Here is a 27,710-nt window from a genome sequence, read left to right on the forward strand (position 1 = left end):
CCTCAGACTCCGATCGCACTTGCATCCTCCCAGTTCTCCTGGATTGTGTCGAAAAAGTAAAAGAAATGGGCTAAACATGCATGGTCACGAGACATGGATGTTACAACGATCATATTGCCTCAAGAAAAATGTTTATAGATATAGGTAGCGTTTAAAGGACCACCAATGGAGGGAATGTTCGGCAGAACCCTCCACGTCCCAACACATCCCAATGTCAGGATAAAAAACCTCGAAAAGAGGTGACCAATGTTCTTCCACGACTCCGTTAAATGTCCTGGCCAAGACATAGATTTTGTGGTCAATGTTGATCACCTTAAGGTTGATTTTGTGACCCGTCATACTTGGAATGTCGATTTTCTTGCAAACGAGGACAAAATCGGTCTCTAGACCATCACCGACCTCAAGCTCACACTCATAAACTTGGAGGTTACCCCACTGATGTTGCTGCTTCCAGTGCTTTTACTGTTCCAGCTACCACCCTCGAACCATTTACCGCCTAGCATGTATAAACGGTCATCCACCATCGTATAGGCCAAATCCATTGGCACTCTTATACTGCCATCTGGGAGTCGATACTTGTTCACGACTTGAAACTCGGGCCTCGCCATAGCTGGCCTTGTAGGAATGACGGGCAATAATCTCCTCATATCGTGATGATGTAGCTCCAAATCCATCTGCATAAACAAAAACCAACCCTTATTGTTCTCCTTCTCCTACACCCCCATCTTCTTCGCAATTTTAATGACCCTATGAATTCTGATCAATATGTTGAGCGACCTAAACCTAGACCCAGCGGCAGTGTGGAGATCAATTTATAATACTAAAGTCCTAGAGCAATTAGGAAATATTTAGGAATCCCTCAATTTCTAGGATTGAGAGGGATGAGATTTCTTCTCCTTATTTCCAAACCCTAGAGCAATTAGGAAACGAAAATTAATGGGGAAAAATAAAAACTTCATGGTCAATTTTGAAACTTTCTCAAATTGAGGGTCTAAAATGCAATAAGTATTTTTATTTTTTTATACGATGATACTTACGTTAGATATTGCACTCCCCGTATATACCCTTGTTAATTTTTGTCTATTAATCTTCAATTTAGTTGATGACTATCAAAAATTGAGATGAGTGTGAAAGGTAAAAATTGGTGTATGAATAACATCACCAAGAATATAAAGGCTTAGCTTATCCAAGTTATTTTCATACTTTGCTTCAATTGCTTCAACATCAAGTTTTCTTTGTTACTAGTGTTCTTTTACTAGTGCTGCGATTGTAGGCTATGGCGGCACATGCTTTAGTTGGCGGGGCTCCTGCTGGAGCATTGCAGTTTCGAATGATGGGTAAATTATAGTGGAACTTCAACTTTCTTCATAAACTACCTTTAAGGTGTTGGTTTGTTATATTTCATAAGGTAAATTATATTTGGCACTCTCAAGTTTAAGGGCAATTACAAACCGATGCATCATCTTTAAAACGTTGCAGCCTCATAAACAAACTTACGATTTAGTTGCAATGTCATGCATCCATAAGAAAATCTGATAAATTAATCGTTAGGCGATGAAGGCGTGGATCCCAACTTTGCCACATGTAGATAAAAAACAAATAAAAAAGGTTTAGATACAATTTTTCTTGTTGGATAAGTATAAATAATTAAACACCATCCCCCCTTCCCCTCTCTTCCTTGTCCTCCTTGCCCAGCTCCTTCCTCATAGCAACTGCCGATAAACACCATCTCCACCCTCCTATTAGTACCGGTGGCCACCTTTTTTTTCTCTCCGCGGTTTGACTACAATCCGTAGCAAGCGAGCCACTGATGAGTCGATATTATACTATATATTTTACCTTTTATACTATATATTTTACCTTATTCTTAGTTATAATTTATTAGTTATTTTGTGAGAATTTTGATTTATATTCTTAATGTTCCATTATAAAACCAACAACTTGACAAACTCAGTTCAAAACCAAAATACCAGGATTTTTTTACGGCGTTACATTGATTTCCAGTAGTTGCTTGCATACCTGAAGGTGGGTCCTGAAATTTGCAAACAAACAATGTCAAAACACGAAAAACAATGACAATTAGCTTGGAACACCAAGAATCACACCAAAATGCTTCATCAATCTCTTCTTTTGTGAGACCTTTATTCTCGAGAAAAGACCCGTCTGTAAAGAACAATGGCTGGTTTTTGTTTATGCAGATGGATTTGGAGCTACTACATCTCGATATCAGGAGATTATTGCTCGTATTCCTGGAAGGCCAGTTAAGGCGAGGCCCAAGTTTCAAGTCGTGAACAAATATCGACTCCCAGATGGCAGTATAACAGCGCCAATGGATCTAGCCTATACGACAGTGGATGACCGTTTATACGTGCTAGGCGGTAAATGGTTCGAGGGTAGCAACTGGAACGGTAAAAGCACTGGTAAGCAGCAGTAGGGTAACCTCCAAATTTATTAGTATGAGCTCGAGATTGGTGATAGTTCGAAGATCGATCCTATCCTCGTTTTCAAGAAAAGCGACATTCCGAGTATGATGGGTCACAAAATCAACCCTATTGTGATAAACATTGATCGCAAAATCTATGTCTTGGCCAGGATGTTTACCGGAGTCAGTGGAAGAACACTGACCGCCTCTTTTCAAGGTTTTTGATCCCGACAATGGGTCGTGAAGGTTTCTACCGAACATTCCTCTCATTGACGGTCCTTTAAACACTATCAATATCTATAAACACTTTTCTTGGGGCAACAAGATCGTTGTAATATCCATCTCTCGTGACCATGCTTATTCAGCCACGGTCATGAGACATGGATGTTACAACAATCTTGTTGCCCCAAGAAAAATGTTTATAGATATAGGTAGCATTTAAATGACAGCCAATGGAGGGAATGTTTGGCATAACCCACCACGACCTAGTGTCGGGATCAAAAACCTTGAAAAGAGGTGGTTAGTGTTCTTCCATGACTCCGGTAAAAGTTCTGGCCAAGACATAGATTTTGCAGTCAATGTTTATCACAATAAGGTTGATTTTGTGACCCATCATACTCAGAATGTCGCTTCTTTTGCAAACGAGGACAGGATTGGTCTCCAAACCATCACCAACCTCGTGCTCACACTCATAAACTTGGAGGTTACCCCACTGCTGTTGCTTCCCAGGGGTTTTATCGTTCCAGCTGCTACCCTCGAACCATTTACCGCATAACATGTACAAACGGTCATCCACCCCGTATAGGCCAGATCCATTGGGGCTGTTGTATTGCCATCTGGGAGTCGATACTTGTTCACGACTTGAAACTCGAGCCTCGCTGTAACCGACCTTGCAGCAAGTAGCTCCAAATCCATCTGCATAAACAAAAACCAACCCTCATTGTTTTCCTTCTCCTGCACCGTCATCTTCTTCGCAATTTTAATGAACCTGTGAATTTTGAGCAAAATGTTGAGCGACCTAGACCCAATGGCAATTTTGGAGATTGATTTATAATACTAAACTCCTAGAGCAATCAAGAAATATTTAGGAATTTCCAAACCCTAGAGCAATTAGGAATTATAAGATCCTAGAGCAATCAGGAAATATTTAGGAATTTCCAACCCTAGAGCAATTAGGAAACGGAAATTAATGAAAAATAAATAAAAACTTCGTGGTCAATTTTGAAATTTTCTCAAATTGAGGGTCTAAAATGCAGTAAATCTTTTTATTTTCTTATACGATGATACTTAGATATTGACGATGGCATTCAACATTCATGTAATAAGAGGACGCGGCAAAAAGGAGGTAGGAAAAATTCATGTTTCTTTTGAGTGATGATTACAGAGAGATGAACACAAGACTAGATGAAAGAGAGTAAAAAAGATATAGGATACAACTCGTATCAAGTAAATTCTACTTGATACAGACAGTCAATGTAATAAACAGCGGTGAGTTCTTCATACAGTCTACTTTTAACTCGTTAGATTCAAACTCAAAACAGTCTAAAACCGGTCACCACTTTTAACTCATCGCTGAAACCTCTCTCAAACCTCAGTTCAAGCTCTCTTCATTGATTGGTTGAAGTGCTCATGTTCGATCTTGAAAAGGTATATGTGCTTCCAAAAATCTATGCTTTTTCTTTGATATGGAGTCTATATTGGAATTTGGATTAATCTACTCTTCACGTTTGGACTTTGGATCAATTAGTGTTATGACTCCTTGTTCAACTTTCTAGGAAAATTTCCACAACTTGGTAAACATCAAGATTGGATCTTTTTGGAGTTTCTGGGTTCGGCCTACATTCAGTCACAAGTTTTGGGTTTCGAGACATATCCCTGAATAGGCATCGAGTGATTGGCATTAGTTGGTCTTTTGGGCATTATGGGTATCTCGAGATACCATCTGTTTGGTTGGTGAGAAAATGGAGGAGTGTGAAAGAAACTGCGAGATTGTTTTGGGTGCTAGTGGTGGAAAAAGCCTCTCTGGTAAACCAACAAGTTGCATCAGACTTGGTTACGGGAATTTTTTGTTCTCTAATCTGTTCTTAGTCGACAGCTGAGATGTGCCAACTGTCTGTAAATGGGGTTTGAGTTGATTTTCAGGATCGAAGCTTTTAGTTTCCGATTTTCTCTTGCTTTTTGTTAAAAACTAACTTGGATATTAGGGCATTGTGATTGAGTGTGAGAAGATCAAGATGGATGGTTCAGAGTTGGGCGGTGGGTTTTTGTCTGGTCCTAGTGGGGGGATACTAACTAGACCTTGAATCGCCGGTTCCTAGATATAGCAGAAACCCAGAAAACCTTCAACAGAAACGCAAAACAATGAAACAAAACGAGCAGAACAAAAATTTGATATACCTGGGTAAATCTGGGTAAATCTGCAGCGCGACAGAAGTGGCTCCCTGCTGCTGCCTGCTGGCTGGGTGCAGTCGGCGGCTACGGGAGAGGATGAGTAGAGAATGAGGAGGAAGGCTACGGGTAAAGAAAGGCAGCGGCAGAGAAGATGGGGATTAGGGTTTGTTTTATGATTGGAGTAGGATCCTTTTTCCCTTTTTTCTTCATCCCATCCATTCCCTCTATCTTATTCAACGGTCACGATTAAACTATATTAACATTTTATATTAATTTTATATAAAAAATAAATAAAATAAAGAATGTAAGAGAGGAATAGAAGAGAATGAAAAGAAGATGAAAGAGAATCCTAGTTCTTTATAATTTGGATGGTGTAAATACTAAAAAAGATAAAGAACATTTTTGTCTTAAAATTTTATAATTTTGTGTTTATATAAAAAATAAATAAAATAAAGAATGTAAGAGAGGAATAGAAGAGAATGAAAAGAAGATGAAAGAGAATCCTAGTTCTTTATAATTTGGATGGTGTAAATACTAAAAAAGATAAAGAACATTTTTGTCTTAAAATTTTATAATTTTGTGTCCCACAAAGATGGAACGAGTCGTTCCAAAAGGTGAGGTGGAACAGAAATTCAACCAAATTTCATTCAGTAAGATAGCGCGTTCCATTATCTTTGGCGCACCAAATGTGGGACAAGCGTATTCCGTCCCACTGCGTTCCGTTCCATCTTACATACCAAACGGTACCAAACAAGTGAAAATGTGAAAACAAAGAACTATTTCTACCAGTCTTAAGCTAGAAGAAGATACAAACAAAATCACAAACCATCCTAAAAATTACACTCCCCCCGGTCTTATTGATCGTTTGCACTGAAACCGAAACTCCAACGTCCGTCGGTCTTATTCATCGTTTGCAATATTCACGCAATCCAAATTCGACAACTTGGAAATTGTTTAGCAGATGGGTAGTCGTTACAACCAGGGGACTCATGACACCGTTTTTGCTCACTCCCCCTAACCCTTTTCTTCTTTCTTCTCTTCTCTAATCAATCAATGAGTCGCGATCACGGCCTGGGTTGAGTTAACCACCATTTCCCTTATCCTTCCTTGGCTGCAATCTACAGAACAGTTAGAGCCGAAAAAGCAACAAGAAAACTACAAAAGCAATTTCATTCGTTTGTTGAGAGCACCCTGCTGTATAACGGCTTATTTCACATCCTCTAGGCTGCCCCGGGGCTTCTTCATCACCCTCTTTACTTCCCTAGCTGTAATATTGTCCACAATTAAAGGTGAATATTGGTAACAAAAGTGGGATGAACAAAGAAGATATACATTACAAGAGTAAAACAATTGCTCCAACTGGAAAACAATCCTAGACATAATTTCCCACAGTAAGTCACTTGACAAGATGATTATTCAGTTTGTGTGGAACTAAGCTATCATCTGGCCAAAAGAGTAGGATGTTCCTAGCCACTAGTACCCCCAGGATATGCATGGGGACGCTAGTGGTTCCGAACTACCCCTTTTGTGGGGCATGCCTAGGTTTGAGCTCCTGTAAGGCCACAACTCTTACCTATCACCCCTTTTACTCCCCATAAAACAGAAGAAGAAAAGAAAAGGGCGAGGGTAATCTAACTTTTGCTGTCCAAGCTTACCCTTAAATTTCCTTTTCTTGTTAGCTCTCCTCCGCTTTCTCTCTGCCTGTGTAAGCTCTGCTTCTTCTTTGATGTCACCTTTGCCGGAAAACACTTCCTCAGGAGCTAGCATTGCTGCATCGGACACGGCCACAGGTGCAATCTGCCCAATGAAGAGACATCACACACTTCAGTTATGATTGTCAACTTTAGAGTAGAAAAAGTAGTATTTTCAAAGGATTCATGAGAACTTTTTTTTTATAAAGAAACTGTAGAGTTCACATTACCTCTTCCATTGCTAGAGCAGGGACATTGGCTTGTACCGACATATCCTCGATAACCTATGCCATATAGCGTATATCAATCCTGGCAATTAACAAACTACAAAAGTATACAATGCATGCATATAAATATATAAATTTTATGACTGAGAAGCATACAGGTTTTGGACTGAAGTGGAAATGAGAGAGAGCATCCAACTTCAAGCAAAGTTTCTTGAACAGCTTGCTTGCCTGATAAAAGATAATGACCACAAGGTTAGTGAATTAGCACCTTTAGGAACAGAGAAGGGTACAAAATGTAGAACAAAATCTCAAAATATACTCACACAAACACATACATATATTAGTATACACACGTGTGCATACAAGGAAATTAATTTTCGACTATTAACACAAATGAAACAGCAAAAGATAGAAGCACAAAGATAAAAGCATGCACCTCGTCCTTCTGTTTGTCTGTTAATGACAACGGAGCAGAAGCCAAATTTGTCTTTTGAACATACTCTTCCTGCAGAAAATTGACAAACAAAAGATTGTAATGTATCTCAATTAGATGCTAAGATGGACGGAAATCCAGCTTATGGAGATCAAATTTTGGAAGAATGTTGGCAGCTTATTAAGTGATGCATTTTGCATCAGGAGAATCATACCTCATAGACATCAGCTAGACCCTTCTTGCTCTTGTTCTCGTCCTATACATTAAACAAAATGGAGTTTTAACGAAAAGCCCGTGATACTGGATCAGACAAATTGACCAAGTTGCTTCATTTAAGAAACAATGGGTCGAAATTAGAATGCAAATATAGCAAAAAATAATGCTTACCAACTCTTTAAGTTCTCTTGGTGCTTTAGAGGGTAAAGTAGGAGCTTTTTGAACATCATCAAACCGCCCCTATAAAAGACATTAAGTGCAAATTTAGAACTGGTTGTATTCTACACACACACATATTTAGAAGAAACAAGCAACAATATAAATCAAATGGTGACAGAAGGAATAAAAATTGCCTGCGAATAAAACATGAGAATTAAATTTCTGTTCTGACTTATAGGGATCAATATAAACTGTCGAAAAGTTGCCAGTAGAGGTAATCAATCAAAATGCAGTTCGTAAAATATAGCTAACTTTGAACTGAACATTTTAGATAAGAAAATATGATAAACAAACAAATCCTCGGAATGTATTCACTCAAGATGTTGTTTACCTCCTCAATCCTTTTCATGATTATATCCTCAATTGATGCTGTAACCTCCTCTGTGATTACAGGGGGAGGTCTAACATTGTGCTCAAAATCCAGATCAACTTCTAGCGCACTGTTCTTTGGCCTTGTCGCTGCAGTTACCTGTTTCCCAAAGCCACAGTTGTTATAACTTATATGTAATCCACTTAAAGTTACATGGTATCATGACATAACTAACACAACTATTGTCCAGCAAAAGAAGAACTTCAGAAACAGAAAAGTTACCTCTCCCTGCATGATCCAGCTTTTTGGCTCCAAATTTGCTTTTTCCATCTCTTCTATTTGGGATTGAAGCTTCTTAAGCTTCTTTTCATGTGTCGAAAGAGTTGTTTGCTTCTATATTAAAAATATGAAAATAAATGAGATGAAACTCCTTTTGAAAATATGGAGAATCTACAACTGCAAGACCATGCTCTCAAATTCCGTTACACTACATGATTTGCAAGTACCTTCTCATCTTCTTGTTCATCTTCATCTCCTTCTTCTTGATCATCTTCATCTTGACCATCTTCCTCCTCGTCTTGTTCATCTTCTTCTCCGTCGTTTGTCCCCAAATCTTCTGATTCATCAATCAATTTTGATCTTCGTGTAGAACGCTTTTCCTTTTTTCCTCCATAGAAGTCTTCATATCTGTCGCACACAAGTAAAAGTTAAGCTTAAGCATATACTAATGGATACATGCACTCCCACAATACATATCCACAGATGAATCACATATAATGGATGCACAGACAACTGATTAAAAAGAAATATACACCATATACGGTATACCCGAGAAACAAATGCAGATGAACCCTAAATTTGCAATCAATTACTGATTGATCCATAGTCATATAATCAACAATGGTACAATAAACATGGAAACGAAAACGAAGCAATTCGACAAATGATAAATGTAGCACCTTGCAAACTTGTCTTTGTCATCCTCATCATCGTCAATGTCTAAGTCTCCAAGCTAAAATGACGAAATGAATCGAGTTAGAAACCGAAAAAAAAAAGACAAAAGCTTTCAAAATCAGCAAAATTCTCAGACCAAAAACCATACAAACTATCAAACATAAAAATTCGAGCACATCCTCACCCCCTCATCTTCTTCATCCTCCTCCTCGTCGTCGTCGTCATCCCTTCTCTTCTTTTTCTTCTTATCAGTCTTATCTAGCCCATATTCCCTTGCTTCACTTTCCTCCAAAGACTTCTTCAAATCCTTTATCTTGAAAAACCCGTCCTCTATCGCATTATTATCTTCCCCTTCACTTTCACTTTCACTTTCCTCTCTCTCCTCTTCTTCCTCTCCATCTCTCTCCTCACTCTCACTCCCTTCACCTTCTTCCTCCTCCTCCTCCTCGTCAATGTCGTCGTCAAATCCATCCAATTCCTCGTCAAAGCCCCCAATTTCAGCCTTCAAACCCTGGCTCTGAGCTTCCAGAACCTTCTCCTCCCCTTCCACGACCACCTTCAGCGTCTTAATCTCCTCCGGGTTCTTCTCAAACCGCTTCAAATCGCGGCGGAGGGTCGAGATGAGGGGCTGAGATTGGAGGTCGATTTGCTGCCATATCTGCTCTGCGTCGAATCCGTCGACCAGGAGCTGGTCGAACGGCGACTTGGGCGTGAACGGCCTGAGGGAGGAGAAGATGCCCTGCAGGGCGGCTCGAGCCGTTTGAGAGAGGGCCGGGTTCGGCGCAAGTAGCTGCGTCGGTTCTGTGGCTTTCAGGGAATTCAGGGCATCGCTATTGATCGCCATGGTTGGAGAGCTTTAGGATTTGTGTTCTGTTTCTGACAACCGGTTCGGGGTTTAGGGTTTTAGATGGTTCGGGAGGGAGCAGCTATTGTCTACGTGTCGCTATTTAATTCGCCATTATTTGTGATAAATTTCTTTTTATGTTAGTATACTGAAATACAACAATAAAAAAAGGATATAAATAATATAAAAAAAAAATTTGAGAACAACTTATGGTAAGTCACGGTTATCCACCCATTCTAAGGTCCAGAAAGACTCACAAGATATTTTAGCCTTTTTTTACCACAAGTTTAACTTCCAATATTTAGTAGTATTGCTGTTATTAATGTAAAAATAAGATTTTAAAGTTGTTCTTTTGAGAAGGAATACGCACAACCAATCACTCACACACAAGTGAGTGACTTCCTTACGATGCAATGAGTCATTTACGACCATCGATGCAAGTGAATCTTATAACTCGTTAATAAAAGCAAAGTTATTACGTTTGCATGATGATTTGCCTTCTCTTGTGAGGAGTTCCAAGTCCAACTATAATTAAAAGAAAATTAATGGAAATAATTTAAAAATTTTGAGTTTTAACGATAAAGACAAAATAAAATGTAAAGTGAATAGTATCATGCTTGACTTTATAGTGTAAAAATGTAATTTTTTGTTAAAGTAAACAATACCGGGAGCTTTTCGTTAAAATTCCTAATAATTAAAGGATGCATACAACTAACTAAAATATATATATAAGCTTACCTATCTCACAACTTTCACCAAAATAAAAAATAAAAAAATTTACCAAGTAGTATTTAATTAGCATTTTTTTTTATCGTACATTGTGCGGTCAGTTTTCGTTAAGTACTGTTTATATTCAATTTTAAATAAAAAAAATTATAATGATTTATGATCGCACGATATACGATGAACAGATGTAATTTGAAGATTCTCACAAAGAGAATCAGGCGAGGAACAAGAGAGCTTAGCCAAACTATCAGTTAACAATACCATGTTTTTCTCCCTGTAGAAATGTTGAAACTTCAATCACATATTTAATTGATTGAATAAACAATCGATGAAAGAGACATGAGACGTGAGAATGGTAGGTGAGAAAATGAGAAACTAGAATTGTAAATTACTCTACATCTCTAACATTCAGTGCAACAATAAAAACTTAACACCGTCTTCGACAAAATTGTTCTAGTTTTTTCTTTCAATAAAATATAAAATAAAAATAAAAACTTAAGACTAATTTGTATTTTTGGAGTAGAAATTTTGGATGTAGAGTAAAAAAATTTAAGCATGTGGTTTAAAATAATTTTTTGAATTTCTTTTGGCGTATTAATAAAAGATAAATAAATCATTGAACATTATTTTTATAAAAAAATATTTATGATAGCAAAAATGTTACTTTTATAATTTAGTTGTATCATTATTTGTATTAGATAGAATCCGCTTGTGTTTGCGAGCTGTATTTCTATAAAAAAAATTAATAAAACTACATAGTAAATGTAGCATTAGTTGACACTTGACATTGACATGGAGGGTAATAGAACTGGATTTGGATCCTCTCCGAGACAACTGGTCGGGATCCTTCTGGCCAGTGTTCGTGAACCGTTGAATTTTTATACAACGGCTACAATTATTATAACTTTTATAAAACCTCGTGTTTATAGCCGTTGAATAAAAATCTAATGGTCCATGAACATTGATCAGAGGATCCGACCAGTTAGCTCGGAGAGGATCCAAATCCAATAGAACTCACAGAGGGACAACAGAGACAACATTTTCGACGTCACGATTTCTCATCTCACAAGTTAAACCAGTCACACACACATCCGCACCTGAAAACTAAAATTAACAACTTTTCCACTTCTTCAATTCAATTCAATCTCTCTCTCTCTCTCTCTCTCTCTCGCCACTTCTTCAACCCTCTGCAACCGAATCGCTGATGCTAAACTCACTTCACAATCTGGGCTTCCATCAACTGCGCTCACGTCCATCGGAGCTCCACCTCGCAATCGAATCACAGCCGTCGGTTCCTCCCAGGTCACTTCCTCGCTCTTCTCTCTCTAACTCTCGCTTTCTCTGGATTTCATAAATTTCGAACTCGAATTTATGATTCATTGACTTTCCAATGATTAATGGAGAGAAGATTGCCGAGGCTGCCTCTCCCGATCCGTCCATCCCGTTCGATCCCAAATCGGACGGCGTTGGTGACGGTGGTGATTGCGATGGCGATGTTTCGCCCCGATCGCCTCCGTCGCGCTACTCCTCGTTCGGCGAGTCCGAGTACGAGCGCTATTGCAGCGCCAACTCGATGATGGGCACGCCGAGCATGTGTAGCACAATCACGGTTTTCAATGATTTCCCGGAGCCCGAATTTGGGTCGTTGAAAAGTTTGGGACTTGGGGAGGGGAGTGGTGGTTTGGATAATTTTAGCTTGGGAAGGAGGATTGAGAGAAATCGAGAGGATCGGAGATGTTTGAGTAGTGGTAGGATTGAGTTTGGGAAGGAGGATGGTAATATTGGAGGACGGAGGAGGGCGAGTTACGGGTCTAGTGGGTTGGAATTGTATGGCAATGAGGATGATGGTGGAGCTGATGATGTAAATGAATTGATGTCTTGGAAGCTTGGGAGTGGATCGTCGGGTTTAAGGGGGGTTTCGGATGTGAAGTATGGTTCGGATAATAGCGACGAGGACAGTGAAAAGGGTATGGAAGTTTGGAGGGGAGTTGTGGGAAATGATAGTATTGGAGTTGAAGGAGTGGCAGCCCAAGAGACTAATGATTCGAATGGGGAAGGAATTCGGAACCAGTTTGTACCTGAAGTTGAAGAATTTGATGGAAGAGAGATGGATAGGGAAGAAGGGACATCATCTAGAAATGAGTATTCAGAGGATGAGGGGTCTATGTACAACTATGGTTCGGATGATGAGCGCAAGAGCGGCTTTAGTCAGCAGAGGAATGTCCACTATTATCAGCAAGAGAAACCCCAGAATGAAAATCCGTTTCTTATTAACTCATCCGTAGCCTTTGGTTCCGATGATTGGGATGATTTCATGCAAGAAAGTGGCGGGAGTAATTTAGATTCTTTCACTAGGAACGTATTTGAGGACAGGAGAGGACGGAATGTTGAAACCAAAAGGAAAATTTCGAATTCCACTTCCATCACTTCAGTTGAGCATCAGAATGCATGTCAAACCGAGCAAGGAAATGATGTGAATGTTGTGCAGCCTGGATGCAAACAAGTTCAAGCTGATGATAAATTGGTAGAAAATGTTAACAGTTCCATGAAGCTAGCTAGTTCTCCAAGTTTTCTTGAAACCGATAGAGTAGTAGATGTGAAGGACATTCCTGTGGCCAGTTATCAAGTTCAAGCTATTGATGATTCGGTTGAGTTCACCAAAAGTTCTTTTACGACCCCTTTTCAAAATGTTCAAGAACCAGAGGTAAAAGATTCAAGAGATATGCTTTTCACCAAGAATCAAGCTCCAGGTCCTGACGAATCAGCAAAACATAATAAGGCTTCCTTGGTTGGCAATGTCCTCAATATTCAGCCGGATCCACAAGCAAAAGAAAGTCCTGACAAAAAGGGTTTGAGCATTTTGGATGATGGTGTTTCTGATGTGCATAAGTATATGAATACCGATGAAGTCATTGATATTGATCACGGTCAAGATTTAGAAAAGAAAAAGTTGGGGACTTTAAAAGTTAAACTGGACCCCCTTTCTGATCAATCAACTAATCAAATTAGCATCCATTCAACCAGAACTTCGGGAAATATGGAGACAGACTTCCTTGAGGACCATAAACCAAGTACATCGCCATCAATTTTTGAAAATAATACCACAAAAAGTTCTGTTTCAGAAGATATCCTTGAAGAATATCCTATGCCAGTTAAGGTTAGTCATGCTCAGTACACTTTTTCTTTTGAGTGGCACTAGATTATTATTATTATTATTCAAGTTAATTATATTGTCATTCGATTGGCCTAAGCCACATATGATTTCATGTTTGTGAATATTTAATGCATATTATGCGTGTTGTGATACCAAGAAGTATCTCTATATTTATTTTCTGTCCAATTCTTGATACTCAGGAAACATATAGCTTATGTTAGTCTTCAAAGAAAATTCGAGTCTTGACTCGGATGGTTGCTTGTGTTATGCTCTTATTCAATCGTGTGTGCAGCTTACCAATGCTTGTTATCAGCAATTTGTGCATATTAGTCGTTACACCACCTTTTGCCAGTGATTGCTGGTAAATGATATTTGTAGTAATATGCTATGGCAGCCTGATTTTATCCGTATAAGACTATTTTTGTGCGACTCTGTTGAGTTAAGTTGTCTGTATCTCATTTTTTTGTTTTACCAATGCTGCAGACGGATAATTTTGAGCATAATGAATTCTATGATGAGGTTGTTAATGAAATGGAGGAAATTCTGCTCGACTCTGCTGAGTCCCCAGGAGCAAGGTTCACTCATGGCAACAGTTACTTACAATCACAGCAATCTCTACCAGTAAGAGATGGTGGGTCGACTGCTTCTACTTCTGGTACAGATGATGCTCATTTGTTCAATCAGCATTCGTTAAGAATTGATGGGGTCGAAGTGGTGGGTGCAAGGCAGAAGAAGGGAGATGTCTCATTTAGTGAAAGACTGGTGGGAGTGAAAGAATACACTGTGTATCAAATAAGAGTGTTGAGTGGCGAGGATCACTGGGAGGTTGAACGTCGTTATCGTGATTTCTTTACACTCTATCGTCGATTGAAAACAGTGTTTTCTGACCACGGCTGGGATCTACCTTCTCCCTGGTCTGCTGTAGAAAAGGAATCCAGAAAGATTTTTGGAAATGCGTCTCCTGATGTTATTGCAGAGAGAAGTGTTCTCATCCAAGAGTGTCTACAGTCCGTTCTCCATTTCAGGTTCTTTTCCAGTCCGCCGAGTGCACTCGTATGGTTTCTGTCTGCTCAAGATTCAGTTCCTAGCTCCCTGGAATCATCATACACACCTGAGTCTCTTACTAGAAGAGCTGACACACAAAATATTTCCACTTGGGGAAAGACCATATCTCTTATTGTTGAAATTCGACAATCCAAATCTTTGAAGCAGATGCTAGAAGCACAACATTATACTTGTGCTGGGTGCCACAAGCATTTTGATGATGGCAAGACTTTGATACGGGATTTTGCACAGACACTTGGATGGGGCAAGCCTCGACTTTGTGAATATACTGGTCAATTATTTTGCTCTTCATGCCATACAAATGAAATTGCAATCATACCGGCAAGAGTGTTGCATAACTGGGACTTTACTAAATATCCAGTTTCGCAATATGCTAAATCTTATCTGGATTCTATACATGACCAGGTAATATGGAAACTAGCACACCTTTCTTTGTGATTAAATTATGTATATGTTATGTCAATGAATTACAACTGCATGAGTAAGCAATATACTGACATATTTTTAACATTTTACATCCAACTTAATCTAAGTATGATAATTTGTTTTGCAGCCCATGCTTTGCGTCAGTGCAGTTAATCCGTTCCTTTTCTCAAAAGTCCCAGCCTTGCTTCATGTTATGGGTGTGAGGAAGAAAATAGGCAACATTCTTCCTTATGTTCGTTGTCCATTCCGTAGGTCAATCAACAAAGGACTTGGGTCTCGAAGATATCTTCTAGAAGGCAATGATTTTTTTGCACTGAGAGACCTCATTGATCTTTCTAAAGGAGCCTTTGCTGGTTAGATTCTAGTAACAACTTTATCTCATATCATGTATGTGTGTTTCTTTCTTATTACGGAAATAAGACAGATATAGGAATTTACCTCTGATAGCCTGATCTGATATGTATATGTGCACATATATATTTGTTGATGTACTATCTTTGTGGCAGTGCTGCCCGTGATTGTAGAAACTGTCTCAAGGAAAATTCTGGGCCATATAACGGAGCAGTGTCTCATATGCTGTGATGTGGGAGTCCCCTGTGGGGCACGGCAAGCATGCAATGACCCTTCATCTCTCATTTTCCCTTTTCAGGTGGGCATCTGCATTTATATTATACAATGATTATGGTTCCTGTTCATGTGGTTAATACTTTCATTCTTGTTGGTCTGTATTTATGTTCTTATATGTCTCTGAAATCTTTACTTCATGAATTGGAGCTCTGGGCGTTTGTCAAATCACGTTAATGGGCACCGCACTACTTTCCTTTAAATTTTCCATTTTTACCAACAGAATCAAGCACTTAAAATCCCGGACCATAACACATGATATTGTATGAGCTTATAGGCTGCTTTTTCAATTGAAATCATCAGGTTTTGCAAATGTCTCCTCGTTTCTCAAATCAACTGAACTTTTTGTTTCTTTACCAGGAAAACCTTGAATTCCATATATTGAAGATGAATTCTAGCTGTTATAATCTGACTGAAAGTTATTGGCAGGAGGATGAGATCGAAAGGTGTCCATCTTGCGCATCAGTATTCCACAAGCCTTGCTTCAGAAAGATCATGGAATGCACTTGCGGCGCACACCTCAGGGAAGACGAGCCAGCGCAGCTCATTAGAAGGGCAACCTCTGGGGTCGGGCCGGAGATCAGTGGTTTTCTGGACTTGTTTGGGGGAGGTTCGGGTTCCGGATTACTCTCTGGATTGTTTTCAAAGGCGAAGCCGGAGAAGCCAAGGGAACATAAAGACGGCGACAACGTCATTTTAATGGGTTCGTTGCCAAGCACTTCTTTATAATCACTCCTGGTATCATAGATTCATTTTGCTTGATTTGAAATATGGAAATTGTATTCGTTGCACCTGGTATTGAATAATCAAAACCGGACATGCCAAACATCGTTGTAGCTAAATCCTTAAGGTTGGACGAAGATATATTCTTTTTGGCTGGTCCTTTGTTATGTAAATTGCACGTTTCAAGTAAATTTCAGGTAAATCTAGGATGTTTGGATTTATAGTTCAACTTTTTGTTTGTTGTAATGTTAGCGGTAAAACCGGCTTGTCAATCATTGTCATATGGGGCAGATATTTCGGTGTTACTGGTTGTATACAATCAGGATAGACACATAATTATATACAAATGGTGATAGGGCAGATCTTCTCAATTGTTTCATTGGGTTCCGACTTCACATCGGAATTCTCTTGGAATGAGTATATAAAGGCATTTGAACTAAAATGGTTTATGAGATTGGCATAACTCTTCAATTTGGTCCTTGAGATTTGAAATAGATAGAAATGGCTCCTGAGTAGTTTGTCCACACCACAGTTAATCATTTTGGTCGTTCCATTGAGAAATCTCTGTTAAATAAGGATCAGAATAACAAAAATGTTCTCAATTTAATATACAATTGGCCAACTCAAGGACAACTTCATGGAAAGACCAGAATGATTGGCGGTGGACAAATTCAAGGGTCACTTCTATTGATTTTAAACCTCAGGAACCAGAACGAGGAATTATGTCAAATCTCTTAAGACTATTTTGGCTAAAAAAAAAATTATTAGTGGGGAATTTACAAAAGTAGATTAATTGAATGGTAGAATATATATAATGCAACTTCCTTCTGATATGCCTAATGTGTATGCAGTTGCAAGTTGCAACCTACAAGTATATGCCATTGATTAAGGAAATGCTTTGAGCATCCAAAACTTAATCACCAAGCAAACAATTTCCCTTAACCTGTTGAAGGCATTGTCTCCATAACCCTGAACTCTGGTCTCTGGACTTCTGTTTGCTCTCCTTCTACGAAGAATTTCGAAAGTATATTTCTTTCGGGATACTGTACGATGTCTGGTTTCAGCTCGACGCCTGACCTACCTCGCGCATTGATACGATTCAGGGTATCGCGTCGAAAACAGATGGTGTTTGAGCTTCATTACCAGAACAAAAATGCTGTAGCATGGGATGTGCAGTAGACCGACCGATAAGTACCACAGCGGAGCATATGGAGATGACAAGTCTAGAAATGGATACGGCCACCTGCATTTGAAAGGCGAAAATCGTCACTACGAGTAGAAGGTTATGGTGCAGTGAAATGACACGAAAATAGGTTTCTGTAGGAATTTGGAAAACTGAATATAACTATAACATTTCTGAATACGGGAAACCAAAAGAGACGACGATTTTACCACAGCTTGACACAAGCATGGAAGAGCCACTGGAAAACTACATAAACGATCGTCCACAGGAAGAAATATCCGATTCGGAACCAGGGAAATGGCTGAAAATCGGAAAAGTTATCGATGTTAACCGTCAAGTATTCATATGAACTGGAAACCCTACAGTGAGTCGAAAATTTTGAGCTGAAAGGTTCTACTTACCAAGCTATTCAACGCGGTATCAGCGAGCAAGAAAACTGCGTTGATCGTGTGCATATTTATGATCAGCTGTCAGGAAAAGATGAAACATGTAAATCTAATACCGTAGTCGTTGAATACATGAACTAATCACGAGATTATGATGCGATTAGAAAATCGAAAACAGACGGAGAAGATGAGCAGAGTATTGTATGGCTTATTGCACTTACAAAATTCAAGTTGTAGTCTTTGATTGTAAGAAAAGGAACAAGTACGAACCAGAAGACACAATCCGTGAGAAGGACAGCGCCGGCATTCATCTGTTTACACGTAAACACGTAGCGATTAAGCTAATTAAACAAGACTATGAACCATTAAGCTTAATGCTGCAGAGTCTTGAAGGCCAAGTTAAAATTTATAGTTACAAGTTCTACGACGTTTTCGTTACCTGGAAAATTATTTGGAAGATATAACCCGAAAAGCCAGCAAGTTGGCGAATTTGAGGTTGTTCGACATGGGGGCCTGAGGGTTTCTCTATGATTGAATCTTTGGAAGAACCTCCATGTGAAGGAGTCACATGAGCAGAGCCTTGCTCTGTATCCACCTCAAAAATATCAACCCTATCGCCGGCAGTTTTCTTATGGTAGCGGTAGCATCCCCGAATGGAGAGCAACGATCCAAGCTACACATGGAAATCGACTTCAGCATCAACTGAAAAATAAGAAAAAGAAGAAAAAATGTTCAAGCAGAACAAAAAAAACTTACCCCGAAATAAATTGTGATCAAAGTAAAAGTCCACCTGTCCAGAAAGAAGCCAAATAACTACAGATTAGGAGAAGCACTTGTAAAAAAAGCTGGACTCATATCTTCACAGATAGACTATAAAGTGCTATTGAGTTCATCAAATGGCTCAAGAGATGACAACTTACTGTGTGTAGTAGAGAAAAATGCTGCCTCCATCCACGGAAGCGGTAATGATGAGCAGAACCAAGAGCACAATGAAAGCGAAAACCCGAAAAGCCAGGAGCCAAGCCGGGTGAATTCCCTTGAGGCATGGTCTCCAAGTCTCATCCTCAAACAATGTTCCTGCAGACGTTTGTTGCTGGTTTTCTCCGCTGTTACCGCGCTTTGAACTGCGCGGTCTTTCTTCGTATTTGCAAACCAGAATCACCGAAAGAGTCATCGCAATCGATATCCATATCGTGCAGAGCAAGACCCTCCAGTTGATCCAGTAACTTGAAGTTGTTGTGTCCGCAGTCATGATTGGCTGCCAAGAAGAACCTTTTGGAACTCCTGTTATAAAGCCCATGGTGTTATAACTTTTTTACTTAATTATCTGATTATTTTTTCACCAAACAATGATTCGGGATGCCTGGAAAATTGAAGTTTTTGGAGTGGATAATGATTTATTTAAGAAAACTGAGAAAACCCAAAAGGCAGAATATGTTTTCGAAAGCGAAGAGCTTAAAAAAAATCACAAAAAAAAAATAAAATAAAAGAATAAAATGGAGGAATAAATAAGGTGATGAAAAAGTTAAAGTTGAAATGCTCAAAGGAACAACCAAATGACGAACAAATTTATGAAAATCCAGATCCAGAGAGGAAGAAGAGAGAAGACAGATAATATAATACTAATGCAAAGAAACCACATTTGCAGAAGAACTTGGTTTTTGTAGGATCAAATGCAAACCCAAAAACCAGAAAACAAAACCCTACTCGTATATGAACACATTAAGGATTGAGATTACGCAGAGATTCCAAACTTTAGGTGGATTTTTCGAAATATTACTAAATTATACAAAAAAAATGGGACGAAAAGAAGCAGAAGCAGCTAAATTCAAAGCAAAGGAAAGGTTGATACTTACAAGGGAAAGCAAAGAAGACGCGGTGGTGTTTGAGAGGGAGTACAGATGCTTTGCTTCTTTGCTATGGAGGGAGAGAAATCTAGAGAGAGAAAGTGGGGGGGGGGGGGGGGAGAGAGAGAGAGAGAGAGAGACAGAGGAAAAGGATGGGATGCTTTGAGCGGAAGACATAAGGCTCCCCACTTCCCTTTTCTACATATATATTCAGCAAAATCTTGCAAGAAAGACCAAAGTCCTCTGGAGTCGCAATCTCTCTCTCTCTCTCTCTCTCCACATTTCCATGCAAATATTAAATTCCTGATAAATTGTAAGCTTTCATCAACTTTCTTGGATAACCATATTTTAGTTAATATTATGTCTTTCTTAAGTTACCAATATTTAGAAAAAACCAGGCAGGGAACAATTGTCTGTGAATCTTTTTCATTGGAATTCATGCTTGAGGGTGCTTTTTGAGTACCAAGACTCCTTTTTTTATCAAGGAATAAAGCAAACTGTGCTTGGGTGGATTTGAGCCAGTTAACTCATTCAAAAGTAACTTATTAAAAAAACACATAAAAAAAACCATTCAATTCAAAAGAACCTTATAAAAAAAACACATTAAAAAGTAACTCTCTCTCTCTCTCTCTCTCTCTCTCTCTCTCTCTCTCTCTCTCTCTCTCTCTCTTGAGTAATTTTGCGGTGAAATTGTAACAAGATCTCATGCAGTGTTATCAATTTATTTCAGTGTATTCTAAATTAAAAGGGTTATTAGGTAATAGAAATGCTTTTTGAAGAAGTGCTTTTTTAGAAAGCATTTAGATTTGAGATAAACATTTCAATAATTTTTATGATAATGTTGAATTTAAGTGTATATGAGCATAAGTGTTCTAAAAAAAAAAAAAACAGTTCCAAACCAACTCTAATATATATGGATTAGTAAAATGTATGTGAAAAGTAAGTAGTAAGAGTTCTTACTCAAAATTGTTCGTTGGCAATTCATAGAACTTCATGTTTATGATCAAAACTCTTTCATATTATAAATCCCTAAAAATCGTTTCTGAAAGAAAAAAAATCAATTAAAACTAAAGTCAATAAATCATCAAAGTGTATAAAAAATGAAAAAAAAAAAAAGAATTTCACGTTCTTCCTTTCAGGATTGCAGCTTTCTCCAGCAAACAAATGAAACTGGGTAGTTCGATCAAAATAAATTGATTTTGGAATTGGTAAAAGCATTACAAAATGTCTGTATTTGCTAAAATAAATTGATTAAACAACCTTAATTTCAATTTATTTTAAAAAAAAAATTACAAAGTAATTTATAATATAAACGGTTCTGACGGTAGTCTAGCAGTGTTGGAAAAGTAATTGGGTAATCGAGTTGCCATGATTTTGTGACAGAACTTAATTTTGACCAATGATTAGGGACACATGAAGTCATGATTTTTTCAATCAGAACAGATATAATGAAAATGGGAAGTAGGACCCATTAAATTCTGAAACTTGCCTATTGTAAACATATATGGGGGTCTCTAATGTGTAAAGAGCAATGATCGTGTTAACTTTCAGTTAAAGCATAAGATTGTACCTGTTCATAGCCTCAGAGATCGTGACCTACCTTGACTTACTTGTCTGTTAGACCAGACATGTCACCTATTTGATTCACTTTATATCATCTTTTGGTTATGCATTATATATTATTCTGTGTCCGCAATCATAATAATAACTAGCTCGAGAAAATCTTTAACCAGATTATCTGATCATGTGAATATTATGATTAACATTAATGAAATATGAGAGATTCAGTTTTCTTTTGGTTATGCATTCTATATTATCTAGTGTTCATGATGAGAACTGGTTCGAAAAAATCATCGATCAAATTATCCGATCACATGAATAGTTCTACTAACATTATACAAGTACGAGAGATTCGTCATTTCAATCTTATCTTTCTCCATGCTAATCCCACTCCTTCAATTTGCCTATTCCGACCAACATCACAAAATTATGAGGGACTACGTATTTAATTTCGTCTGATCTCACGCTAGTACTAACCCTTAAGACTACCCTATACGGCAGCCCTACTTATGAATGTGGGCTAGTACCGACCCGTAAGACTATCCTATACGGCAGCCCTATGAATGTGGTGTCCACTATTTGACGGATTGTTCAGTTTTATAAAAGTGGACCAAAAATCACCGCCCTGAATGGCTTTATAGCTTTCATCATAAGTTATAAATCAAAAGCGAAAAAGAAAAAGACACCGAAGGAAGAAAATAAAAAAGAAAAATAAATAAAATTTAGAAAATTAACAGTGGTTAATTAAATTAATTAATATGACATCCAAACCCCAAAACGGGTGAAGGTTTTGCAGAGCATTTCTCTTTGGTTACTTTTTATTTTATTTTCTTTTTAAAAAGAAGACAATAATTGCAAGTCACGGTTATCCAATTTTTCTGGACTCGAAGAGGCTATGAAAGTTTCACTCTACCTACAAACTCCTCAGATCAGAGTATCGAACACGAAACCTCTAAATTTTAGTTTTTATTTTATATATTTTTTTTTTGCTTTTGATTCACTGCTACATAATATGAACCTGTGACGTGGATGGAAATTGACAAGTGCATCGCAAAGCAGGAGTCAAAAAAATAGTCGTTAGTTAGGACGGTGACAAGCGTGATTTCCAAAGAAGCACAAATCTGGGCAGAAGGGACGCCACTAATTGCTTGGACAATGGGCAACCATAAATCAGGGGCTTTCAATAATATTTTGTCAAAAAAAAATTATTGTACGAAACACACACGTAGTATAATTATACATGTTACAGTTATAAATCCGTCATCAACATAACACACACATTAATTATATCATGTGGTGCTAGTCACGCAATTTTTTTAGGGGTGTGCTATCTACACACCTCATTTTACTTCTCACACATCATTTGATAATTTCTGTCTGTTGATCTTCTTCAATTCATCCGATCCGACGGCCAAAAATTAAAAAGGTATGTGAGAAGTAAAATGGGGTATGTAGATATCACACCCCTTTTTTTATCTCACATTTCCCTTGTTAATTTTTGTCCTTTGATCTTTTTTAATTCGATCCGACTTCTGAAAATCGATAGAAATGAAAATCAAAATAGATGTGTGAATAGAATCACCCTATTTGAAATACTTATTTTGTTCATGAATTTTTTAAGATTTGGAGGATTATTTCTAACTATTCTGCGTGTTCTTAAAATTTAAACGGATACATAGTAAAATAACGAAATGATGATTACATAATAATGAAAAAAAACATTGTTCTTATCTAAAAGAAATATATAGTTCGATTGTTTTTGTTTTCGGGCTACTATGAAAGGATACTATACTAATTCTATAATGATGAAAAAAAAAAATAGTGACAAAAAGAAGAAATTGTAAGGTTTGGCATCATTACGTGTATTATGGGGCCGAGACACAAAAAAATTGTACCTACTTTAACTTCCTATTTCCTAATTATAAGGCCCACAATGTCAGAGTTTGAAATTTGTTCTAGTGGGGACAACCGGAAAAACTAATAAAACCTTATTATGGGCCCCTTCTAGGTTAAAATCCTGACTCCGCCATTGAAAGTATATGAATGTATGCTTGATAGTAGATACTTATATCTTCTTCAAATATAACAAGTGTACACATATGATTGCAGTTTGCAGCTCAATAACGAATTACTTGTGTGGGGGGATATGCCTCCAGTGAACCTTCATTGGCTTTGTTCATGCCTATCCCACGCTGGTACCACCCTCTCTCTCATTGTCCCTAGTCAGATTTTCGGACAGAAAAACGTCTCCCACAAAAGGGGTTAGAGAATAGGGTGAGTGAGGACATGTTGGTATACCTTGCAATTGTTAATTGAAGAACCCTAATTTTATTAACTTACTTTATAACTGCTAAGTATAGTACTTCACATTATAATTAAGTACTTATAGACTATAAAAAATGATTAGATCCCTCACCTCACGACCCATTGTCGTCACCACAGGCTGATTGAATAAAAATTTGTTAATTATGCTAAGGGAGTTTAAGAATATGATTTAGGAGGCAAACAAAATCATTTCTCCACACATCATAGATGCTTCTGTTCTAACAGAAGATCACTCTTCAGCTAGTTCATGCCGAAAGCTTGAATAGGTTAGCAAAAATGAGGTTAATTGGTAGACACTAGACATTTCAAAGTAATTTTCTTTTCAGATATTCGAAACCGTTTTTAGCATATGGAAATAGAGATTCAAACTTGGGTGTAAAAGGGTACGCACATTGCCTAAGCCAGCTAATCAAATCCATATATGCGGCTTTTTTAAGAACTTTCCATATCCTACACTACTCTTAACAACCGAAATGGGATATTCTTAAACTCTGAGAAAAACTTTCTTGTCTGGAGATGTATATTCTCTTAATATAGCACTCATCGCGTGACTTGAGTCTCACAAAAAGAGAGGTATGCACCCTCGCGTGCATAAGTTGTTTCCCATGCCCCCATCCACCTTGTCCCAATAACAATACTCCTCGTTTTCGTTTGATTTACTCAATCTGAATGCCAAAATAAAAGGAACGTATAGACAAAGAAATCGAGTGCAGCTAGAAATATGAACGGTAAAAACTCATCATTCGACTCCAAAGGATACAAAAGTTTCAACACAACGCTACAAATCAAACACAAATTAACAGATTAGAATTAACAACTTAACACATACGTGACACCATATGAACAATTAAATTCGACATTGCACAAAGAACAAATCTGATTCTTCATCCTGCATTTCATCGAACATCCTCAGCACTTTCGTGTTCACATCATGCACCATGCAACCGAAACAGTAAGATCAAGCGTACTATGCCAATGAAGAACGACTACCATAGAAGGCCCACTAAATAGCTAAGGTTGGATTTCAAACTACATGCATCCATCCAACCTCTAGGCTGCTGAGAATCTTACACAAACATATTCCCTCACAAAACTGTCACAAATCCTAAACTTTCATCTTTACAACTTAATCATTTACGCTTAAGATTACTGAATAAAACAGAGAATGATTTTTCATGAAATTCCGCTGCCCTCCAAAGGGATGCCACAAAACTCACTTATCAAAATAAGGTGTCAACGTCGTCTCCTAATATCGAGAGGGAAAAGGGGGCAATAGCCACGTTAAACGCTTGTGAACTTACCCTATTGATGTGTTTCATCTCAAATTCACCCTCCTGCATTTCATGAAAACAAAATGTGGGTCAAATTTTTTAAAGTTGCATTTAAGTTTGCGGATTTAAAACAAAGGATATTGATGTATGTATATTTCATTTAAGTTTGTCTGCATCAAATGTTCAAATATAGAGCTTATAGGGGCATATAAATGTCCATAACCACTAACTTTAAACAAAAAAACCTTCAGTATGACAAAAAAACCGGGGGACAGCCTCACGACACACCATTGCCAGAGTAAGAAACTTTTGATGGGGTTCACACCTATAGGTAACTCAATATGAATGGATGGATTCATACTCCATCATACATATGCCCAAAACATAGGCATATCAGTGAGCGCTATAATTGGAATGTGATAATGCGATTGATAAGGACCTAGGTAGCATCCCGAAATTCTTTCTAACAAGATGATCATATGTATGCACTGTTGGAAGCAATTTGAGAAAAAACCTCGGAAAATAACATTTTCAATTTAGTTTCTCAATGTTTGGGCTATAGAGCTACTTTATTTGAGATATTCATATAATGTTGAGCAATAAGCATCACTCCTTTAGATATGACACATAATGAGTAATTGAGAAGGATATCCAATCGCTTAAAGCACATCGAAGAGAGCCTTTCTATTCCTGATTTTATTAATTTACAAAACCAATAAAATGTACTTGTTAAATATGCTTTCATGGAGGAACAAAAGAAAAGAGAAGTGTCCCATCTTACCATTCTGCCATTAGGAGTGCTTAATGGACATGCTGATGAGTATTCAAAACTCGTTTGAGGAAGAATAACTGGCTGTTCACCAATAACACCAATCCCCCTGCGATGAGCAAAAGTAATAAACAATACATTTGGTAAAAGACAAAGAAATATTTACCATTAACTGCGAGTACAAAACTGAAAATAAGATATCCAGAAGAGAGAACAGAGCACAGAAAAGAAAACACTCACCACACATTTTCGGATTTTCCATTGGCATCCGTGATAATCCAATGCCTTCTAAGAAGTTGAACAGGGCGATCTGAGTTATTGGTAATTCGTATCCTATATGCAAAGAAGTGTTGCCCCTTCAAAGGCTGACTTCTGCCCTCTATGTACACGCTCCTAACTTGAACACGAATACCCTGAAGAAACAAGGATTTCACTTCAATTCATCAAATTGAATTAGCATGTGCACTTTTCTATCAAAATTCTTTTTCTTTTGCTCGCATTCTACCAAACTTCACCCTATCCGCTCCAGAAGTATCTTATTTCGCCAATTGAATTATCGCGGGCAGTCACGACTATTACATTTCTATAAACTTAAACAAAAACAGATTGAACCAAAACAGCAATGTAAATAGATGATGAGATAGAGCATTCTCGTACCAAAGTTGTTGCATCACTTGAACATTTCAAGAAAGAGTAAGGGGCAATTTCCTTTAACTCATCTCGATATTTCCCTGCGTCCTGAGCACATCAAGATTAAGACTTTTAATGAATTTGGCATTGTATTTTTCAGCTCAATGCTAATTAGCAATAAACACCCTCCAAATTAACTCAATTTACCTCAAATCTCTCTTCAGCAATTGCCTCCTTAATCCTTCTTCGGAGCCACAAAACCGGCTCTTCTTCTTCCAGCAACTTCAACGAGTCCCTTATCCTCGCCGCCTCTTCATAATCCTGCAATTCAAGCTCAAAAACCGTAATCCTCTGTTTGGCGTCCGAGAAAACGAAGGAAAGTGCGAGAAAGTTCGAAATTTGCAATTTACTCACCTCGGATTTCGCCGCGACCTCCATTTTCTGCTTCAACAAAGCCCAGCTCTGAGTCCGAGACAAAAACGAACTCGGTTTCTGACCCGCACCGGAACTCGGACTCGAACTCGGAGTTCCACTCCACCCATTCCCCCCGCTCCTCTCCGCGGCGCACGCCACAACCCGACCCGATTTCCTGAAATCCCCACGCCCCGAACCGACTCTCAAGTTCCGGACCTCCGAATTCACGACGCTGAAGCTCTGCCGACCCGGCAAACACGTTCTCGTCGTCCCCGGACAGCAATCACTGCAGACCTTGAGGCTTAATGAATGCATTATTATCGTCTATCTCCGATTTTCCCTCACTTTCTTTCTCGCTAGGAAAATTTGAAAGATTTTCTCGGGAAAATTTTTATAGATTGGAGGGTTCGGAATTGGAGCGAAATGTGAGGAATTGGAGGGGTGCTTGCATTTTCACTGCTCACACGTGTTTTGCGGGATATGCTTTAATATCCTAATTAATTTCTATATTAGCATAATTCATTTTATCCATAATTCTATTTTTGGACTGTAAACTACTAAACTAGCCCTACTAAATAATGCTGACGGCTGCAGATGGAACAGCATAGCGGGGCAGTTTGGGAAATGTGAAATTAGGGGATGGTTTTTGTTTTGCCACTTGTGATTTGTGAGGTGTAGTATGTCTGCCTCAAATTGGGGATTTTTTTGGCTAATTATGGAAGAAAATGTTACACGTGTGTTCTTTTGAATTTTTGGAATGGGAATTCTCAAATCGTGTCTATTTATCATACATCGTGCGATCAGAAATTATTTTAAATATTTTTATTTAAAATTAAATATGAATAGTACCTGACGAAAATAGGTTGTACGATATACGATAAACGAACACGATTTGAGGAT

The 27,710-nt window shown here is 38.1% G+C and overlaps 5 protein-coding genes across 8 annotated transcripts; 1 reads left to right on the forward strand and 4 right to left on the reverse strand.

Moving 5' to 3' along the window:
* Window positions 1-1,499: 1,499 nt before the first annotated feature.
* On the reverse strand, window positions 1,500-5,721 carry LOC126625604 (uncharacterized). Its single transcript, XM_050294654.1, has 4 exons — window positions 5,703-5,721; window positions 4,820-5,041; window positions 2,020-2,032; window positions 1,500-1,783 (listed from the first exon to the last, which is right to left on the reverse strand). Exons 1-4 carry the CDS (start codon window positions 5,719-5,721, stop codon window positions 1,648-1,650), a joined length of 390 nt encoding a protein of 129 aa, XP_050150611.1. The 3' UTR covers window positions 1,500-1,647.
* Window positions 5,434-9,750, reverse strand: LOC126626174 (M phase phosphoprotein 10-like). 3 transcript variants are annotated; one of them, XM_050295404.1, is made up of 13 exons: window positions 9,048-9,750; window positions 8,869-8,921; window positions 8,416-8,596; window positions 8,192-8,299; window positions 7,931-8,068; window positions 7,552-7,620; window positions 7,379-7,420; window positions 7,168-7,236; window positions 6,888-6,959; window positions 6,735-6,788; window positions 6,469-6,610; window positions 6,004-6,078; window positions 5,434-5,924 (listed from the first exon to the last, which is right to left on the reverse strand). In XM_050295404.1, exons 1-12 carry the CDS (start codon window positions 9,705-9,707, stop codon window positions 6,020-6,022), a joined length of 1,647 nt encoding a protein of 548 aa, XP_050151361.1. In that variant the 5' UTR covers window positions 9,708-9,750; the 3' UTR covers window positions 5,434-5,924; window positions 6,004-6,019. The 3 variants fall into 3 exon arrangements, with proteins under 3 accessions (XP_050151361.1, XP_050151360.1, XP_050151359.1); XM_050295403.1 differs by having other exon boundaries at window positions 5,434-5,931; window positions 8,192-8,302; XM_050295402.1 differs by having other exon boundaries at window positions 8,192-8,302; window positions 9,048-9,749.
* Window positions 9,751-11,501: 1,751 nt separating this feature from the next.
* On the forward strand, window positions 11,502-16,654 carry LOC126626172 (uncharacterized). The gene is made up of 5 exons (XM_050295400.1): window positions 11,502-13,590; window positions 14,071-15,057; window positions 15,206-15,431; window positions 15,585-15,727; window positions 16,132-16,654. The coding sequence occupies exons 1-5, from the start codon at window positions 11,824-11,826 to the stop codon at window positions 16,429-16,431; spliced, it is 3,423 nt and encodes a 1,140-aa protein (XP_050151357.1). The 5' UTR covers window positions 11,502-11,823; the 3' UTR covers window positions 16,432-16,654.
* Window positions 16,655-17,200: 546 nt separating this feature from the next.
* On the reverse strand, window positions 17,201-20,112 carry LOC126626177 (uncharacterized). 2 transcript variants are annotated; one of them, XM_050295407.1, is made up of 8 exons: window positions 19,851-20,112; window positions 18,915-19,278; window positions 18,751-18,784; window positions 18,434-18,667; window positions 18,216-18,305; window positions 18,010-18,075; window positions 17,818-17,909; window positions 17,201-17,668 (listed from the first exon to the last, which is right to left on the reverse strand). In XM_050295407.1, the coding sequence occupies exons 2-8, from the start codon at window positions 19,244-19,246 to the stop codon at window positions 17,503-17,505; spliced, it is 1,014 nt and encodes a 337-aa protein (XP_050151364.1). In that variant the 5' UTR covers window positions 19,247-19,278; window positions 19,851-20,112; the 3' UTR covers window positions 17,201-17,502. The 2 variants fall into 2 exon arrangements, with proteins under 2 accessions (XP_050151364.1, XP_050151363.1); XM_050295406.1 differs by lacking the exon at window positions 19,851-20,112 and having other exon boundaries at window positions 18,915-19,813.
* Window positions 20,113-24,448: 4,336 nt separating this feature from the next.
* On the reverse strand, window positions 24,449-27,284 carry LOC126626178 (uncharacterized). Its single transcript, XM_050295409.1, has 6 exons — window positions 26,811-27,284; window positions 26,604-26,717; window positions 26,424-26,504; window positions 26,007-26,179; window positions 25,779-25,875; window positions 24,449-25,060 (listed from the first exon to the last, which is right to left on the reverse strand). Exons 1-6 carry the CDS (start codon window positions 27,123-27,125, stop codon window positions 24,947-24,949), a joined length of 894 nt encoding a protein of 297 aa, XP_050151366.1. The 5' UTR covers window positions 27,126-27,284; the 3' UTR covers window positions 24,449-24,946.
* Between the last annotated feature and the right edge of the window lie 426 nt (window positions 27,285-27,710).

This window comes from Malus sylvestris, chromosome 6 (assembly GCF_916048215.2).
Source record: "Malus sylvestris chromosome 6, drMalSylv7.2, whole genome shotgun sequence".
Taxonomy (NCBI): domain Eukaryota; kingdom Viridiplantae; phylum Streptophyta; class Magnoliopsida; order Rosales; family Rosaceae; genus Malus; species Malus sylvestris.

Coding starts and splice junctions, on each gene's coding strand:
- LOC126626174 (XM_050295403.1), bottom strand. CDS start 9,707: ATGGCGATCAATAGCGATGCCCTGAATTCCCTGAAAGCCACAGAACCG. Junction 7,421..7,551: donor CAAGAGAACTTAAAGAGTTG/GTAAGCATTATT, acceptor TTTAATGTATAG/GACGAGAACAAGAGCAAGAA. Junction 6,960..7,167: donor CAGACAAACAGAAGGACGAG/GTGCATGCTTTT, acceptor ATCTTTTATCAG/GCAAGCAAGCTGTTCAAGAA.
- LOC126626177 (XM_050295406.1), bottom strand. CDS start 19,294: ATGGGCTTTATAACAGGAGTTCCAAAAGGTTCTTCTTGGCAGCCAATC. Junction 18,785..18,914: donor ATTTTTCTCTACTACACACA/GTAAGTTGTCAT, acceptor CTTTCTGGACAG/GTGGACTTTTACTTTGATCA. Junction 17,910..18,009: donor ATACCGCGTTGAATAGCTTG/GTAAGTAGAACC, acceptor TCCGATTTTCAG/CCATTTCCCTGGTTCCGAAT.
- LOC126626178 (XM_050295409.1), bottom strand. CDS start 27,125: ATGCATTCATTAAGCCTCAAGGTCTGCAGTGATTGCTGTCCGGGGACG. Junction 26,718..26,810: donor AGGTCGCGGCGAAATCCGAG/GTGAGTAAATTG, acceptor CTTGAATTGCAG/GATTATGAAGAGGCGGCGAG. Junction 25,061..25,778: donor GCACTCCTAATGGCAGAATG/GTAAGATGGGAC, acceptor CATGAAATGCAG/GAGGGTGAATTTGAGATGAA.
- LOC126626172 (XM_050295400.1), top strand. CDS start 11,824: ATGATTAATGGAGAGAAGATTGCCGAGGCTGCCTCTCCCGATCCGTCC. Junction 13,591..14,070: donor AATATCCTATGCCAGTTAAG/GTTAGTCATGCT, acceptor CCAATGCTGCAG/ACGGATAATTTTGAGCATAA. Junction 15,058..15,205: donor TGGATTCTATACATGACCAG/GTAATATGGAAA, acceptor TTTGTTTTGCAG/CCCATGCTTTGCGTCAGTGC.